General features: G+C 38.0%; 1 protein-coding gene across 1 annotated transcript in view; it reads right to left on the reverse strand.

The window, feature by feature from the left end:
* The window catches only part of LOC135115198 (methylmalonyl-CoA mutase, mitochondrial-like), a 69,358-nt gene extending 59,850 nt beyond the window's left edge, over nt 1–9,508 (reverse strand). The window contains exons 1-2 of the mRNA XM_064031705.1: nt 9,360–9,508; nt 1,175–1,347 (exon numbers count right to left, since the gene is read on the reverse strand). Coding sequence (XP_063887775.1) covers nt 1,175–1,347; nt 9,360–9,398 — 212 coding nt within the window. The 5' untranslated portion in view covers nt 9,399–9,508. The remainder of the gene's footprint in view (nt 1–1,174; nt 1,348–9,359) is intronic.
* Nucleotides 9,509–14,873: the final 5,365 nt, after the last annotated feature.

Here is a 14,873-nt window from a genome sequence, read left to right on the forward strand (position 1 = left end):
TTTACTGATTAATGCACAAAGAAGGAACACTACACACAGACAAAGGGTAGTCTATGCTGGTGCAATGGGCTTACTTGTCTGTTCCATCTCTAGACATGTAAGAACATAAGAACATAAGGGAATCTGCAAGAAGCCATCAGGTCAACACTTGGCAGTCCCTGTATGAAACATACCTACCTATTTCCACCAATAAATCTGTTTTATCTTCTTTTAACTTGTGACTCAACACTAACACCCTGATTACTAAGTCCACTCCATTCAAGGCCAAATCCCTTCCTATCTCTTTTATAAATCTATTTTTTTTCAAACTTATTTATAGTTTTATCATGATTGGGACTGGCATTTCAGTGGGCTTTTTTTTTTTATTGGATTTTTGTTGCCCTTGGCCAGTGTCCTTTCTACATGAAAAAAAAAAAAAAAAAAAATCAGCACTCCTTCGAATTTTGGTAATGACACCTTTATCCCCTATAGTACTCAAAGACACTGTCTGGCTGGCACAGTGTTAACCAGCAGCTGTTTGGCTCAACAACTCAATATCTATACCACATTTACTGCACATAGTCTCATATTTCACACATCATGCTAACACAGACATGCATATACAGGACTGGAATGGGTTTCAACAGCACAATAGTCTCATTCACTAAACAAATGCATATTTATCCATAATCACAACATTCCATTAGTAAAGAGATACCTGATTCACTTATCCTGCACACTCAGATCCCCTAACCCATGCCAACTCAAATATGACAGTTATTTAGATTCAGATTCATATAAAATCACTGGTCTTCACAGAGTTCTTAATATGAGTCTATAGCCTGTATTCTGAAATGCTCTGCTCTCTCATCATGACTATTTTCAAAGGCCACAGAGATGATTAGCCAGGTTCTCATGAGTGTTTCTCCTGCTGATAATGTTGAAATATTGTTGGTACAATATGTCACTAGAACCATAAAAACACCCTTAAAGGTCCATGTAACTTCAACCAGAACCTTCTGGTTCTGGTAGTGGAAGTGGGATACAGAAGTGTTTCAGAATATGGACCTATATACTAACTTGTATTTGCTTTAAGGGCATGAAATTCACTGGAGTTGGTGATGCCACATAAACAAATGAGATGATGAAATAGATGAGCAAATGGGTAAATGAGACAGAGGAGGGGAAGGCACACCTGGTGACATCCTGGGCAGTGTAGAGCGGCTTGATGGTGACTCCCTCAGGTGTCTCCCACAGCATCTTGGTTGGCTCACCTCCCTTTAGCTGCTTTTTGGCCATCTCTGCCCACTCAGGGTTCAGTTCTGGCCCTCCATGACATGCCCGGGCCAGAATTTGCAGTGGAAGTCTCTGTGATGAGAAGACAAGAACATCAAGGAAGCTGTAGGAAGCCATTAGGTCTACATATGGCAGTCCCCATATAAACCATACATATTGACATCTCTACCCATCAATGCATCTATCTTCTCTTTCAACTCCTTACTAACTTGGCATTAATAACTTCATTAATGAATTTGTTCTAGTCATCTACCACTCTATCAGTGAGCCAATTCCTTTCTATCTCTTCTACATTTAACATTATCAAAGTTAAACCTGTTACCTCTAGCCTTTCTTCAGATTATCAGCTGAGATCTGTAGCCATGACAGTAAAAAATAAAGAAATAATCCAGATAATTATACAGATACTGAATAATGACTAATCTTATGGCTTTATTTGAATTCAAAATAAAGCAAACCCAATAATATTAGCCTAATGCAAAGCCTTAGACAGCTTTAGAGGTGTGTGACTAGTTTTTTTTTTTTTTTTAAGACTGACAGGTGAATATGAAAAACATATTTGCTAGTAAGCAGTGGATTTGATAATTTATTGTTTAGGATAAAATCATATACATATAGTAAGGTATTTCATATATATATATATATATATATATATATATATATATATATATATATATATATATATATATATATATATATATATATATATATATATATATATATATATATATATATATATATATATATATATATATATATATAGTAAGAATTTATTTCATGGCACAGAGAGCTGCTTCAGGTATTGGTCATCTCTTGCAAGTTCTTTGGCTTTTCTGACTGTTTTCAGAAGGAATATAATTTCTCTCTGTTTCAATATTTTAAAGATGCCAACTAATATACTTCAAATGACAGGAGCTGAATATGTTGCTGTAATATTTATCATAATGGGAATGCACAACAGAAACATCCTATATGGTTGGTTTAACTGACAGCAGTGCAGCCTGAAGGCAACTTTCCTTTAACTGGGAATTTGAGTCTCTATAGAATAACCTCAGCTAGCCAAGGATAGGTTAACTTTAATTTGGTAAGGTTAAGTTAGGTTAGTTTGGTTAGGTTAGGCTGTCCTTAGGAGTTGGCTAATTTCTTACTCATAAATTTGAGAATGCAGTGGTTATTAGTGTTTTCATATGATAATAATATTAATTTTTACTTGAGGATGATTGGTTTTTGTCTCTACAGGGGGAGGGTTATATCAGTAAACCTATTGCCATTAGCATGGCAGTGAAGCAAGTAAATGTGGGATTATTTGGTGGCACAAGACGGTTAAGAGACTGTATGTACCAATTAGTAGGAGAGTGAATTTTGCAGTCATGTAAATACTGAAAACAAATAGAAGAACTTGTTTTCAATACCTATGCTTTTTTTTTTTTTGTGTGTGTATTTACCTAGTTGTATTTATCTAGTTGTGCTTAATGGGAAAAGAGCTATGCTTGTGCTGTCCCATCTCCATATCTTTTAATATCCAGCTTATCCTTGAATCCATGTATACTTTCTGCATTTACTATCTTCTCATCCAGACTGTTCCATACATCAATACTTCTATATGGGAAACAATACTTTTTGACATCTCTTCTACAAGCACTCCTCTTCAGCCTCTTTCCATGTCCTCTAGTGTCCCGTGTATCTCAGACCATTAAGTTGCTCCGGTCCACCTCCTCTACTCCCTCATATGCTTTATATATCGCAATCAAATCTCCCCTTTCTCTTCTCTTTTCCAACGTTGGTAGATGTATCCTTTCCAGTCTCTCTTCATACGACAAGTCCCTGATACTTGGTACCATCTTCATAGCTACTCTCTAAACTATCTCCAACTTCCTTATACCCTTTTTCTTGTATGGTGACCACACTACTGCTGCATATTCTAGTCTAGGTCTTATCAGCAACACGATCATCTTCCTGACCATCTCTTCATCCATATATGCAAAGGCCTGCCTTATTCTTCTCAACAAGTTATAGGTTTCTCCAGTAATTTTGCTAATGTGTCTCTCCTGGGTCAGGTTCCCAGTCACTGTAACACCGAAATCCTTTTCCTCTTCTGCTCCACTCAACCTTACACCATTCAACACATAATTTCCTTTTACTCTTCTTGTACTTTTTTCAAATTCTATTACTTTACACTTCTTTAAATTAAATTCCATTTCCCATCTATAATTTCACTCTGATATCTTTTCAGGTCTTCTTATAACGTTCCACAGTCCTCTGCACTCTCAACTTTCTTCAGCAACTTTGCATCATCTGCAAAAAGGCTCATGTAGCTGTTCACACTCTCCATCATATCATTTATAAAGACTGCAAACATGATTGGTGCAAGTACTGAGCCTTGGGGTACTCCACTTATGACTTATAAATTATAAGTCATAAGTGGAGTACCCCAAGGCTCAGTACTTAATTATGGTAAGACAAATTTATATATTATATAAATTTGTCTTACCATAATTAAATCTTTCACTTTTATAATCTTCACATCTACTTTCCTCTCTTTTTTCTCTAATACAAAACCTTATCATGACATGGTCACTTTTTCCTAGTGGACAACTATAGTTCATGTCTTCTATAATATCTGTTTCTTTTGATAATACCAAATCAAGTCTTGATGGCTCCTCTCCTCCTCTGTATCTAGTGTTTTCCTCAACCCACTGTGTCATAATATTGTTCATTGCCAGTTTCAGAACCTTATCTCCCCATGAGTCTTTACCTCCTCTTATGTTCCACTCCTCCAAATTTATCTCTTTACAATTAAAATCTCCCATTAAAACAATTTTGTTGTTTTCTTTAATTTTCTTTACAAGCCATTCTTTTGTCTCACTCAGCAACTGTTCATGCTCTTGTCTATTCCAGGTCTGTTTTTGGTGGGACATACACCACTGTGACATATCGTAATCCTCTTCTTCCATTTATTTGATGTAAGTTTAAGCCTTCCACCAAGCCTTCTGCCTTTTCCACACTCTCCACCCTGATACCCTTTTTAACAAGCATCATCACTCCACCTCCTCCTTTTCCACATCTGTTTCTTATCCACATATTGTACTTTCCCTGTCTTAAATTTGGTGTCTCTGAATCTCTTAGTTCAGTTTCTACCATTGCCATGATGTCTGGTTCATTTGCTTTTATAAATTAATTCACTTCATCCATCACTGAAACTAAACCATCCACATTAGTGTATGCCACCGTCCATGTCCCTCCGTCTCTTACAGTTGTGCCTCTGCACAGCTGTGTGTGTGTGTGTGTGTGTGTGTGTGTGTGTGTGTGTGTGTGTGTGTGTGTGTGTGTGTGTGTGTGTGTGTGTGTGTGTGTGTGTGTGTGTGTTATACAAGAAACCAACTAATGATAAATTGCAGGCATTACAGGGAGAAAATTAATGAACTCTTTCTACAAATATGAAAAACACTAATATAACTATTGCATTCTGAAATCCTTGAATGAAAATTAACCAACTCCCAAGGTCAGCCTAACTTAGCCTAACTAAACATAACCAAACCTAATCTTGGCTGGGTGAAAAGGGTTGCCATCTCCATCTAAAAAAAATACAGAACACAGTAAAGTTGGAAGAGTGATGGGGAGTGGAGAGAGCCCATCTATTAGTGGGGCTTGACAATAAATTCTTCCATAAATATCATGTATTATGAGTAATTTAAGGTTATCTGGACTACATGCAAAGATATATTTCAGAACACATTTATTAGTTGGGTTGTCAGTAATATATTATTGAAGCCATGAATAATAAATTTTCCCATTCATGTTGATATTTCTGAAGGCACTTCTGCTTCTTCACCTTTGGAGGGGGGAAAAGGGAGGGTGGAGAGAACCTGAAGAGGTAATTATTGCTCACTATTACCTAGCATAGCTAAGACCCAGCACAGCAGCAGTATTCTCCACCCCTAACCTGCCTAGACTGACAGCTGCTGGAGCTGCTCCTCATATTTCTGAGAACCAGTTATATATCTGACTCAATATTTGGTTACTAGGTTGGTGACAAAGAGAATATCTGTCTAAACAATATCTTTTGATAAGTTCTGTCACTACATTCATTCAATACATCCTTTCTGGATAAGTAATTTCTGAGCTGGAGATGTGGAGAACCTTGGCTGTGGGATTATCTGCCATAAGCCACTAAGACAGAGTGGCTGGGCGTCCAGGAATGGATTTTACGTTGATTCCTATGGGAAAAATAGTTTCGGTTTCTGAACATTTTGGATTTTGAAGGGCATTCAAGAACAAATTATGTTCAAAAAGTGTGGTTCCACTGTATTCTATGAAACTGTAGGAAACCCACAGGTCTATATAGCAGCAATAACTTGGCATTTGCCCCCCTGTCACTTAAAGCATGTTAGCTGAAAAATGTTGCACCCTCAAAATACTGAAACAGAGCAAGAACAATAAGGTATCTATTAGAAATAGCCAGAAAAGCAAAGAAACTTGCAAGATATGGGAGAAGCTGTGATGTTTGTCATCAGCACATACTTTTCATCTTGATGCAAACTTCAAAACTTCATAAAAGGTATGACAGCTGTTATTACATATGTAGTGGTCATTTCTCTTATTTTAAAGATATTGCATGTATTTTTCAGATCATTTTTAGCAGTAATCTGGAAATTTATTACAGGCTAGGCATTCCTACCTCTCCCCAGAAACTCCTCACCAAAGGTCCAATTTTTGATACTCACCTAAATGAAAAGCAGTGGCCAAAGGTGACTGTGGAACCAGATTGCGGTTACATTGGCTTTGTTGGCTTGCTAATAAACAAAAAAGTGTGACTGTGGAACTGGCTCTTACAGTTTCCCACAGGTCTGTCAAAGAGTGTGGATTGTAATAAAGCAATGAAAGTGAAGGTGTAAGCTCTTTTTTTCAATGTAGATATTTTATTTCAGCTTTTGTAGCTTCAGCACATTCTCTCTCTGGATATCTAATTTCTAGTTGAAGTGTGCATCACACAGAGGGCAGCTCTTGGGCAGCATGATGGACTAAGGGTGTGCAGGGAATTCAAGGAACTAGGATAGAATTAGGATGTAGGTGAGGATAGGGAATTCAGATTAAATAAGGAAGAAGAATGTGGATTAGGGAGATAGCTATATAGCTGGTCATTCTACTTCTTAATGTCAAAAGATTGGGATTAACAGCTGAGAGATGATTCACCTCCTGGATTCTTCAAGAAAAAACAGATATCAGAATCTCTCTCTCTCTCTCTCTCTCTCTCTCTCTCACTCCGTCTTTGTTACTGGGGTAAAAAGATGTATGAATACAAGCTGTCCAGGCTTCTAAACACTGCCTTAAACCTTTGTTGGTTCTGTTTATTGGTCTCGTGTTGCATCTGTCATCAGCAAACCACTTAGTAGTTGTACTGGTAAAACTGCAGTTTAACACAATATACATTTTATCTTCTTTTCCTCCTTCTCTATCTCCAACAAGCTTGGAGACCTGGTAGAAAAGTAAGGTTTTTGGAAAGCCAAATTAGGCCAAATTTGGACATTCATAAAAAGTCTACAGATGAGATGTCATATTTTGAAAACTGGAGAAATTTCTAACCTAACATTACCTAACCTAACATAACCTAATCTAACCAGTGAGGCTTTGTCCCCTCTGAACACCCCCTTAAGGACACTAACATAACCTAGCCAACCCAACCTGGGGGGAGGCTTGCCCCCATTGGACACATGGCTGCCATTATAATACTAAGTACCCTTGAGGTTAGGTGGCTGGCTGCCGTGGCTGCCACGTACATGTACACGGAGTGACAGGCCAAAAATAACTGATCTATTGGCTGGAAGTAAGTGACATTCAATGACATTGTAATATGTCATTGAAAAGCAAGTTTTCATTGGCTGAACAGAAAAAAATACAAGTGAACATGCACCATTTCATACCAGAAACCAAGATATTAACACAAGCAGTACTGATTGTGGCAGTGCCATGTTGAAAGAGAGAACAATAGCAACGTGGACTGCCCACACACTGAACTCTTACTATACTTCAATATTTCTCACTATATCTTTCTTCTATCCCCACTCTTACTTTGCTTCACCCCACTTTTCTAAATCCAAAGAAAGAAAGAAAGATGTTGAAAGAGAAAATTGAGATGAATTTTGAAAATTTGTTTACAAGTACCTTGTTATTGCACCACATAGTGTAACCACTAGAAATGTTCCAAACTATGTGTCTACAACTTAAGCTTGATAGTAAGTGCCATGAGTGTACTGTGCTGAACTGCTCTAAAACCACAACTTTAAATACCACACCTACCACACAAACACTGATATATTCAGGTATTCATTCTTTCCCTGCAGCATCCAAGAGTGGAATCATCTCCCAACTCACATAGTTAATAGCCCCACTAACATTTTTAGCAATAAGATCACCCATCACTATCTTCCTTATTGTAACCCCCAGTCTTTCCCTATTGGCTAATCCCAACCCTCACCCTTATCATGACCCTTATCGCGATCCTTCCCTATCCTCATAAAAGCCCTCACACAACCCCCGCTAAATTTTTACTCATGCACCAATCTCTCTATTCTGGACAAAACTATTTTTTCTGATAGCTTTTGGCATGTTGTTTTCCCAGAAATCATTAGTTTTTACTTTTATCCCCACCCCATCCCCCATCAGAAACTAATGTTTTGCAGTGAAAATAGAAAGCAGAATAATAGAAAACTGACTGAAATCTATCAGAAAATTTTTTTTTCATCCTCATAATTAAGTAACACAGCAGTAACACTGACTCACTATGTTCCCCACAAGAGGACTGGTTGCCACTTATCTGTGGCCACCAGCCAGCTGTCACCAACCACCATCACCACTTAACCTAACGAAAATAGTCCCACCAAACCAAACTAATCTAATCTTATCTACCTAACCTAGCCAGACTAATCTAACTAAACTAACCTAACCTAATTAAACTAACTAAACTAAACTAAACTAAACTAAAATAAACTAACCTAACTAAACTAATCTAATCTAACAAGACTAGCCTAACCTAATCTAACTGGCAAGGCTAAGAAATGAATATGAAGCCATTACCTTATTTATCTCTGTAAAATCTGACCATGCACTGGAAACAATCAAGGCAATACCCACTGCCAATAGACATCTTCCTCAGACTAATACAAATATTTCAAATTGAGCCACTTCTCCCTCCACAGGATGAAATAATGCTATAAGTGGCTAAATTATGTATTTTAATTGGCCAGCAGCTGCATTCCCAAACAAGAGAACGAATCACTGTGACTAATTTCAAGCTTGTGCAACAGATGTAATATGCACACACACAGATGAACATACCTTTACCAGCATGCCTCAGTGCTTGACTGTCTATCATACTTGCTGCCGTGACAGCTCTTCTCAGCGCTGTCACGGCAGCAAGCGAGCTTGCTTCACCAAAAACAGATAAATCTTTAAAAATTGCTGTCAACATTATAAACAATTTCCAGAGCATATATGTGGGGTTCAAATTACTCAAAATGAACTCTATATGATGAAAAGGGCAAGAAAAGTCATATTGGGACTGGTGAAAAGGAACACTATGCTGCCCAAGAGCGGCCCTTTGCGGGACCTCTTACTGGGACTGAGACTGAATGAGTTCCAGATAGAGATGACTCAACATGAGATAAAACTTTTACAGGTTTCAGTTTCCATATGTGGAACGAAGACTTTAGATTTGTGTCCTCTAGCATCACGACCAATGGCTACTGTGAATAAGTCATTTGGCCTAATGGAGGGAAGCCCATGAAAAAATTTCTAATAGTGGATGAGATCTGCTGAGGAGCAGCGAGAGGTCAAATGGTTAGGCAGGTTCTTGTCACCCAGACACCACCACCATCACTACCATGACACCCTAGTAGATCCAACATAACTTCCACCATAACCAGTGAGACCACATACCTATGTTATGGGGCACAGAACCAAGTCGCATAGAAACCGGATTAGGTAACTTGTGCCCACATTAACATAAGCCAACGAGTTGACACACCACACACTTGTAGCAATATTTTGGCGCATTACTTGCCGAGGTGCTCATGATGCTGACATACCTTCACAGTGTTTCGGTTCAACAAAATAAGTGAAGTCATATTGGCCGCTCTGGCAGACACCCTTCGTCTTCTCTGGCTGCTGCTGCTACTGGGCCGGGGGATGGGGTCGGGAATATGGGGGGGAAGGGCAGATACAACGGGAGTCTTGCCAACGGTGCTACAAAAACAAATCAGCATTACATAACAACAATGTTGGAAATATATTAATTCCTAACAAAAACATTAATATTTGTGATGGCATTATTATGAATTCAAGTGTAAAAATTCACCATAAAGAGAGGATGAACTAGCAAGAGTCTGGGTGTCAAAACAGATCCGAGTGTTGCTCAAGCAGTTACACTCAGGAGCAAAGACGCTAGTCAAAGACTCTAATGAAAGGAAGATAGAAGAGTTACCACTTTTTCCATTATAAAATCCATGCTAGCGTACAGCGCCATCAATATTCTTGCGATAGATTAATTTGAAAGGAAGACTATGATAAAGCAATTTCTATGGAAGCCTCAACGTGTTTGAATGGGAAACTGTAATATTTTTTCTGGAGTGTGTGTGCGTGTGTGTGTGTGTGTGTGTGTGTGTGTATATATATATATATATATATATATATATATATATATATATATATATATATATATATATATATATATATATATATATATATATATATATATATATATATATATATTGCTATGACTTTACAAAGCCCCCGCGGGTCAATACCGACACCGGCAACAGCTGTCACTACTCTTGGCCCCTCAAGTCAGTTTCTTAGGCTATAAGTAGCTTAGTGCTGGGCAAACAGACAACTAAAGCCTCAAGATTGCTGCCCTTTATACTACTGCAGAGGAATATAACTCCAAAGAACTCACTCCTCAATGCTGAAAACTTGAAAAGGACTGGACAGTTTACTAGGAAGGAGATAGCGATGGACGCCACACCATATGTAACATCCTGAAGACAAAACCACTCTCAAACGACAGGTCCTTCCACTGTCTTCAGGATACCACCGTGCCTTGGTCTGTGTTCAGTTCGTCTCAGATCTACCAGTAGATTGATCTCACCTCCTGCAAAGTTGGCCGATCAGGAGAGAAGAGAGAGTACAGAACACTACACAGCAAGCACATAGAAATGTCCTCTGGCCAACAAAACACACAATAATAGCAACAAAAAGACCACGTGGCATTTTACTAAAAACATCAGACGAAAGTCAATTCGATCAGAAAACGAAACAACTCCAGACAGACTGCCAATCTGCCTAGAGAGACAAAGGACGCAAGACAAGCGAAAAAAATAAAATAAGATAGAATAAATAAAAATAAATAAATGAATAATAATAATAATAATAATAATAATAATAATAATAATGATAATAATAATAATAATACAAAAATGAGTGGCGGTCGTCTCCATAAAAACTCAAGAGACTTGAGAACGGTATTTTAGGCCTCCGTGGATGGCCAAAGCAAGATACTAAACTTGTAGGTAGGCAACCGATACCCAGCCCCTCACCCAATTACTCACATGACTTATAAAGGCTGAACAACGTCAGCCGAGCTATATTTTAAAAAAAGGCTGAGCCGGCGAGGTGACGCCAGGTAAGGCACGTGAACGACAATTGCATACATTGCTTGCGTAGCATCGCATCCGGTGTGAAATCCTTATCAAAAAATAAATAAACAAATAAATAAACTATGGTGATTGGAAGCCACGTGGTTTTGCATCGTACACATCCCATATCTAGTGTAGTATCGCAGCCAGTATGAACACACTTTAATAAGAAAGTGAAACCATGCCCAGCCATGGTAAAAAAAAAAAAAAAAAAACATAAGCATCTTGCTTATAAGGTCTTTATGTACTGGCAGAGTCGCAACACGAGGCTGTCTTCAATAGGCCTCAACCTGATGAGAGGTGTAGAGCAAGGCTCCCACATCCACTGACACCAAGGAACATAATTATGTAGAATCCTTAAATCCATGACTGACGCTCATAACCTCACCGCCCTCTCAACCCACCAGTCCCTCCTTGCGGGCGTTGTTGCGCTCCGTTTTGGGCTACCCTTATATTCAGCCGACGTCTATAGATGTACAATAAGAGATGAGTTCGATGGTCAGCGATGAATATTGATTTTTTACTTAGAAAGACTATGGTGATTTGTACATGTCAGTAGGAGAGACAAGGAGCGTGTGGGGAGGAGGATGCCGGAGATGGTTCTATCCGGCTGTAGAAAAAAAAAAGAAAGACCTAAGAGAAAGTTTATGGGTGCAGTGAAAGAATACATGCTTGTGATTAGGATATGACTGAAGAAGGCGAAGCTGGGAGACCGAGCATCGTCGGAGAAGGCTGATCCGCTGTGGCAACCCCTGACGGGAACAGGCGAAAGAAGAAAAGAGCAATGTAATGAAGAAAGAAGAGTGTCTCGATATCCTTAAGAATTTAACAATTGTAGCTCTGACTTCACTGAGGTTCTGGGAGGCAGTGGCTGTTGTCTCAGTCTTCACCAAACTGCCAAAAGAGACTGCCTGTTGACCCCACACTCGGCGGCCAAATTGGAATAATGTTATTCTCTGCATGTCATTTAAATCCTTAAAAGAGAAGAAGCGAAAGGACTGGAGATTTCCACGTTACACCTGCACCAACTCAATATGGCGCACACATTACCATACTACCAAGCATTTAAGGATGACGTACTACACAAATACTAAGAGTTTACTTTAGTTTACTTTTTTCTCCTTCTTCATACTATAGTTGTGTAACACATAGCACAACTCTCTGTTTTATGTGATTTAGGCCTTATCACTTATACTGTGTGGAGTCAATTAGTAACTTGCAAAAATTAAAAGGGTGTCTCCCACATGATTTCTCAATAATCACTCAACTGATTAGGTTAAAACTTGATGTGTCACGTGTTCTTCATATGTTCATAAATGAGCATTTCGAATCTAAATTTGCACTGTGCACGCACAAATGCCTCATGAATTAATAAGCTGATCAAGCTTTTTTTTTAAGTAATATGAGTCACCAATGCTTGTAAGCAAAATTCAGATTTTTCCTGCGCATGTGCAAATCACAAAATAAAGCTTTATAAATCATACGTTCGTTTCTTTAGTTCCAACCCACTTGATTTTGTTTCATCAAGAGTGGAGGTGTATACCACTTTTGGCGTATCACTTAAATCTCTGTGAAATGTTGCAGAGCTGAGCTTCATCTGCAAAGTTTCGAGTTAAAGTGAATTGGAGTGAAACATTATGCTGGGTGCCTTGAAGCATCACGTTCTTAATAAAATATTTTTTTAAGCATTTCTTTATATGTCTATTATTCTATAAACATATAAGGAGGGACATTTTAAATATATATATATATATATATATATATATATATATATATATATATATATATATATATATATATATATATATATATATATATATATATATATATATATATGCGGATGACAGTAAGATAGGTAGGTTAATTAGATCACACTTGGATGCCATCCCCTTACAGGCGGATTCAGATAGGCTGAACGAATGGACAGACAGATGGTAAATGCAGTTTAATATTGGAAAATGTTAAATACTTAGTGTAAGTAGAAGAAACCCACATAGTAGATACACAATAAACAACGAAGCTGTGATAAGTTCAAGGAACGAAAAGGATTTAGGAGTTATAGTTAGCTCTGATCTCCGTCTAAGAAAACAGTGCATAATGGCCAGAAATAGGGGAAATTGGGTTTCAGGGTTAATTTTCAGGAGTACTAAAAGTAGAAGTCCCGAAGTAAAATTAAAGTTGCATCTGGCGCTAGTCAGACCTCATCTGGAGTACGCTGTGCAGTTCTGGACAGGAAGGATATAGGTCTATTAGGATCAGTACAAAGGAGAATGCCTAAAAGGACACAGTTGATGAAGGGTATTCCATATGAAACGAGACCGAAGCTACCGTATTAAATATATATATATATATATATATATATATATATATATATATATATATATATATATATATATATATATATATATATATATATATATATATATATATATATATATATATATATATATATATATATATATATATATATATATATATATATATATATATATATATATATATTTATTTATTTATTTATTTTTTTTTTTTTTTATGTAGGAAGGACACTGGCCAATGGCAAAAAAATTACAATGAAAAAAATGCCCACTGAAATGCCAGTCCCAGGGTTAAAGCAGTAGTCAAAAATTGATGAATAAGTGTCTTGAAACCTCCCGCTTGAAGGAATTCAAGTCATAGAAAGGTGGAAATACAGAAGCAGACAGGGAGTTCCAGAGTTTACCAGAGAAAGAGATGAATGATTGAGAATTCTGGTTAACTCTTGCATTAAAGAGGAGGACAGAACAGGGGTGAGAGATAGAAGAAAGTCTTGTCCAGCGAGGCCGCGGGAGGAGGGGAGGCATGCAGTTAGCAAGATCAGAAGAGCAGTTAGCATGAAAATAGCGGTAGAAGACAGCTAGATATGCAACATTGCGGCGGTGAGAGAGAGGCTGAAGACAGTTAGTTAGAGGAGAGGAGTTGATGAGACGAAAAGCTTTTGATTCCACCCTATCTAAAAAAGCAGTATGAGTGGAACCCCCCCAGACATGTGAAGCATACTCCATACATGGACGAATAAGGCCCTTGTACAGAGCTAGCAGCTGGGGGGGTGAGAAAAACTGGCGGAGACGTCTCAGAACACCTAAATTCATAGAAGCTGTTTTAGCTAGAGATGAGATGTGAAGTTTCCAGTTCAGATTATAAGTAAAGGATAAACCGAGGATGTTCAGTGTAGAAGAGGGGGACAGTTAAGTGTCATTGAAGAAGAGGGGATAGTTGTCTGGAAGGTTGTGTCGAGTTGATAGATGGAGGAATTGAGTTTTTGAGGCATTGAACAATACCAAGTTTGCTCTGCCCCAATCAGAAATTTTAGAAAGATCAGAAGTTAAGCGTTCTGTGGCTTCCCTGCGTGAAATGTTTACCTCCTGAAGGGGTGAACGTCTATGAAAAGACGTGGAAAAGTGCAAGATGGTATCATCAGCGTAGGAGTGGATAGGACAAGAAGTTTGGTTTAGAAGATCATTAATGAATAATAAGAAGAGAGTGGGTGACAGGACAGAACCCAGAGGAACACCACTGTTAATAGATTTAGGAGAAGAACAGTGACCGTCTACCACAGCAGCAATAGAACGGTCAGAAAGGAAACTTGAGATGAAGTTACAGAAAGAAGGATAGAAGCCGTAGGAGAGTAGTTTGGAAATCAAAGCTTTGTGCCAGACTCTATCAAAAGCTTTTGATATGTCCAAGGCAACAGCAAAAGTTTCACCAAAATCTCTAAAAGAGGATGACCAAGACTCCGTAAGGAAAGCCAAAAGATCACCAGTAGAGCGACCTCGACGGAACCCATACTGGCGATCAGATAGAAGGTTGTGAAGTGATAGATGTTTAAGAATTTTCTTGTTGAGGATAGATTCAAAAACTTTAGATAGGCAG

This window comes from Scylla paramamosain, chromosome 29 (genome assembly GCF_035594125.1).
Source record: "Scylla paramamosain isolate STU-SP2022 chromosome 29, ASM3559412v1, whole genome shotgun sequence".
In the NCBI taxonomy this organism is placed as follows: domain Eukaryota; kingdom Metazoa; phylum Arthropoda; class Malacostraca; order Decapoda; family Portunidae; genus Scylla; species Scylla paramamosain.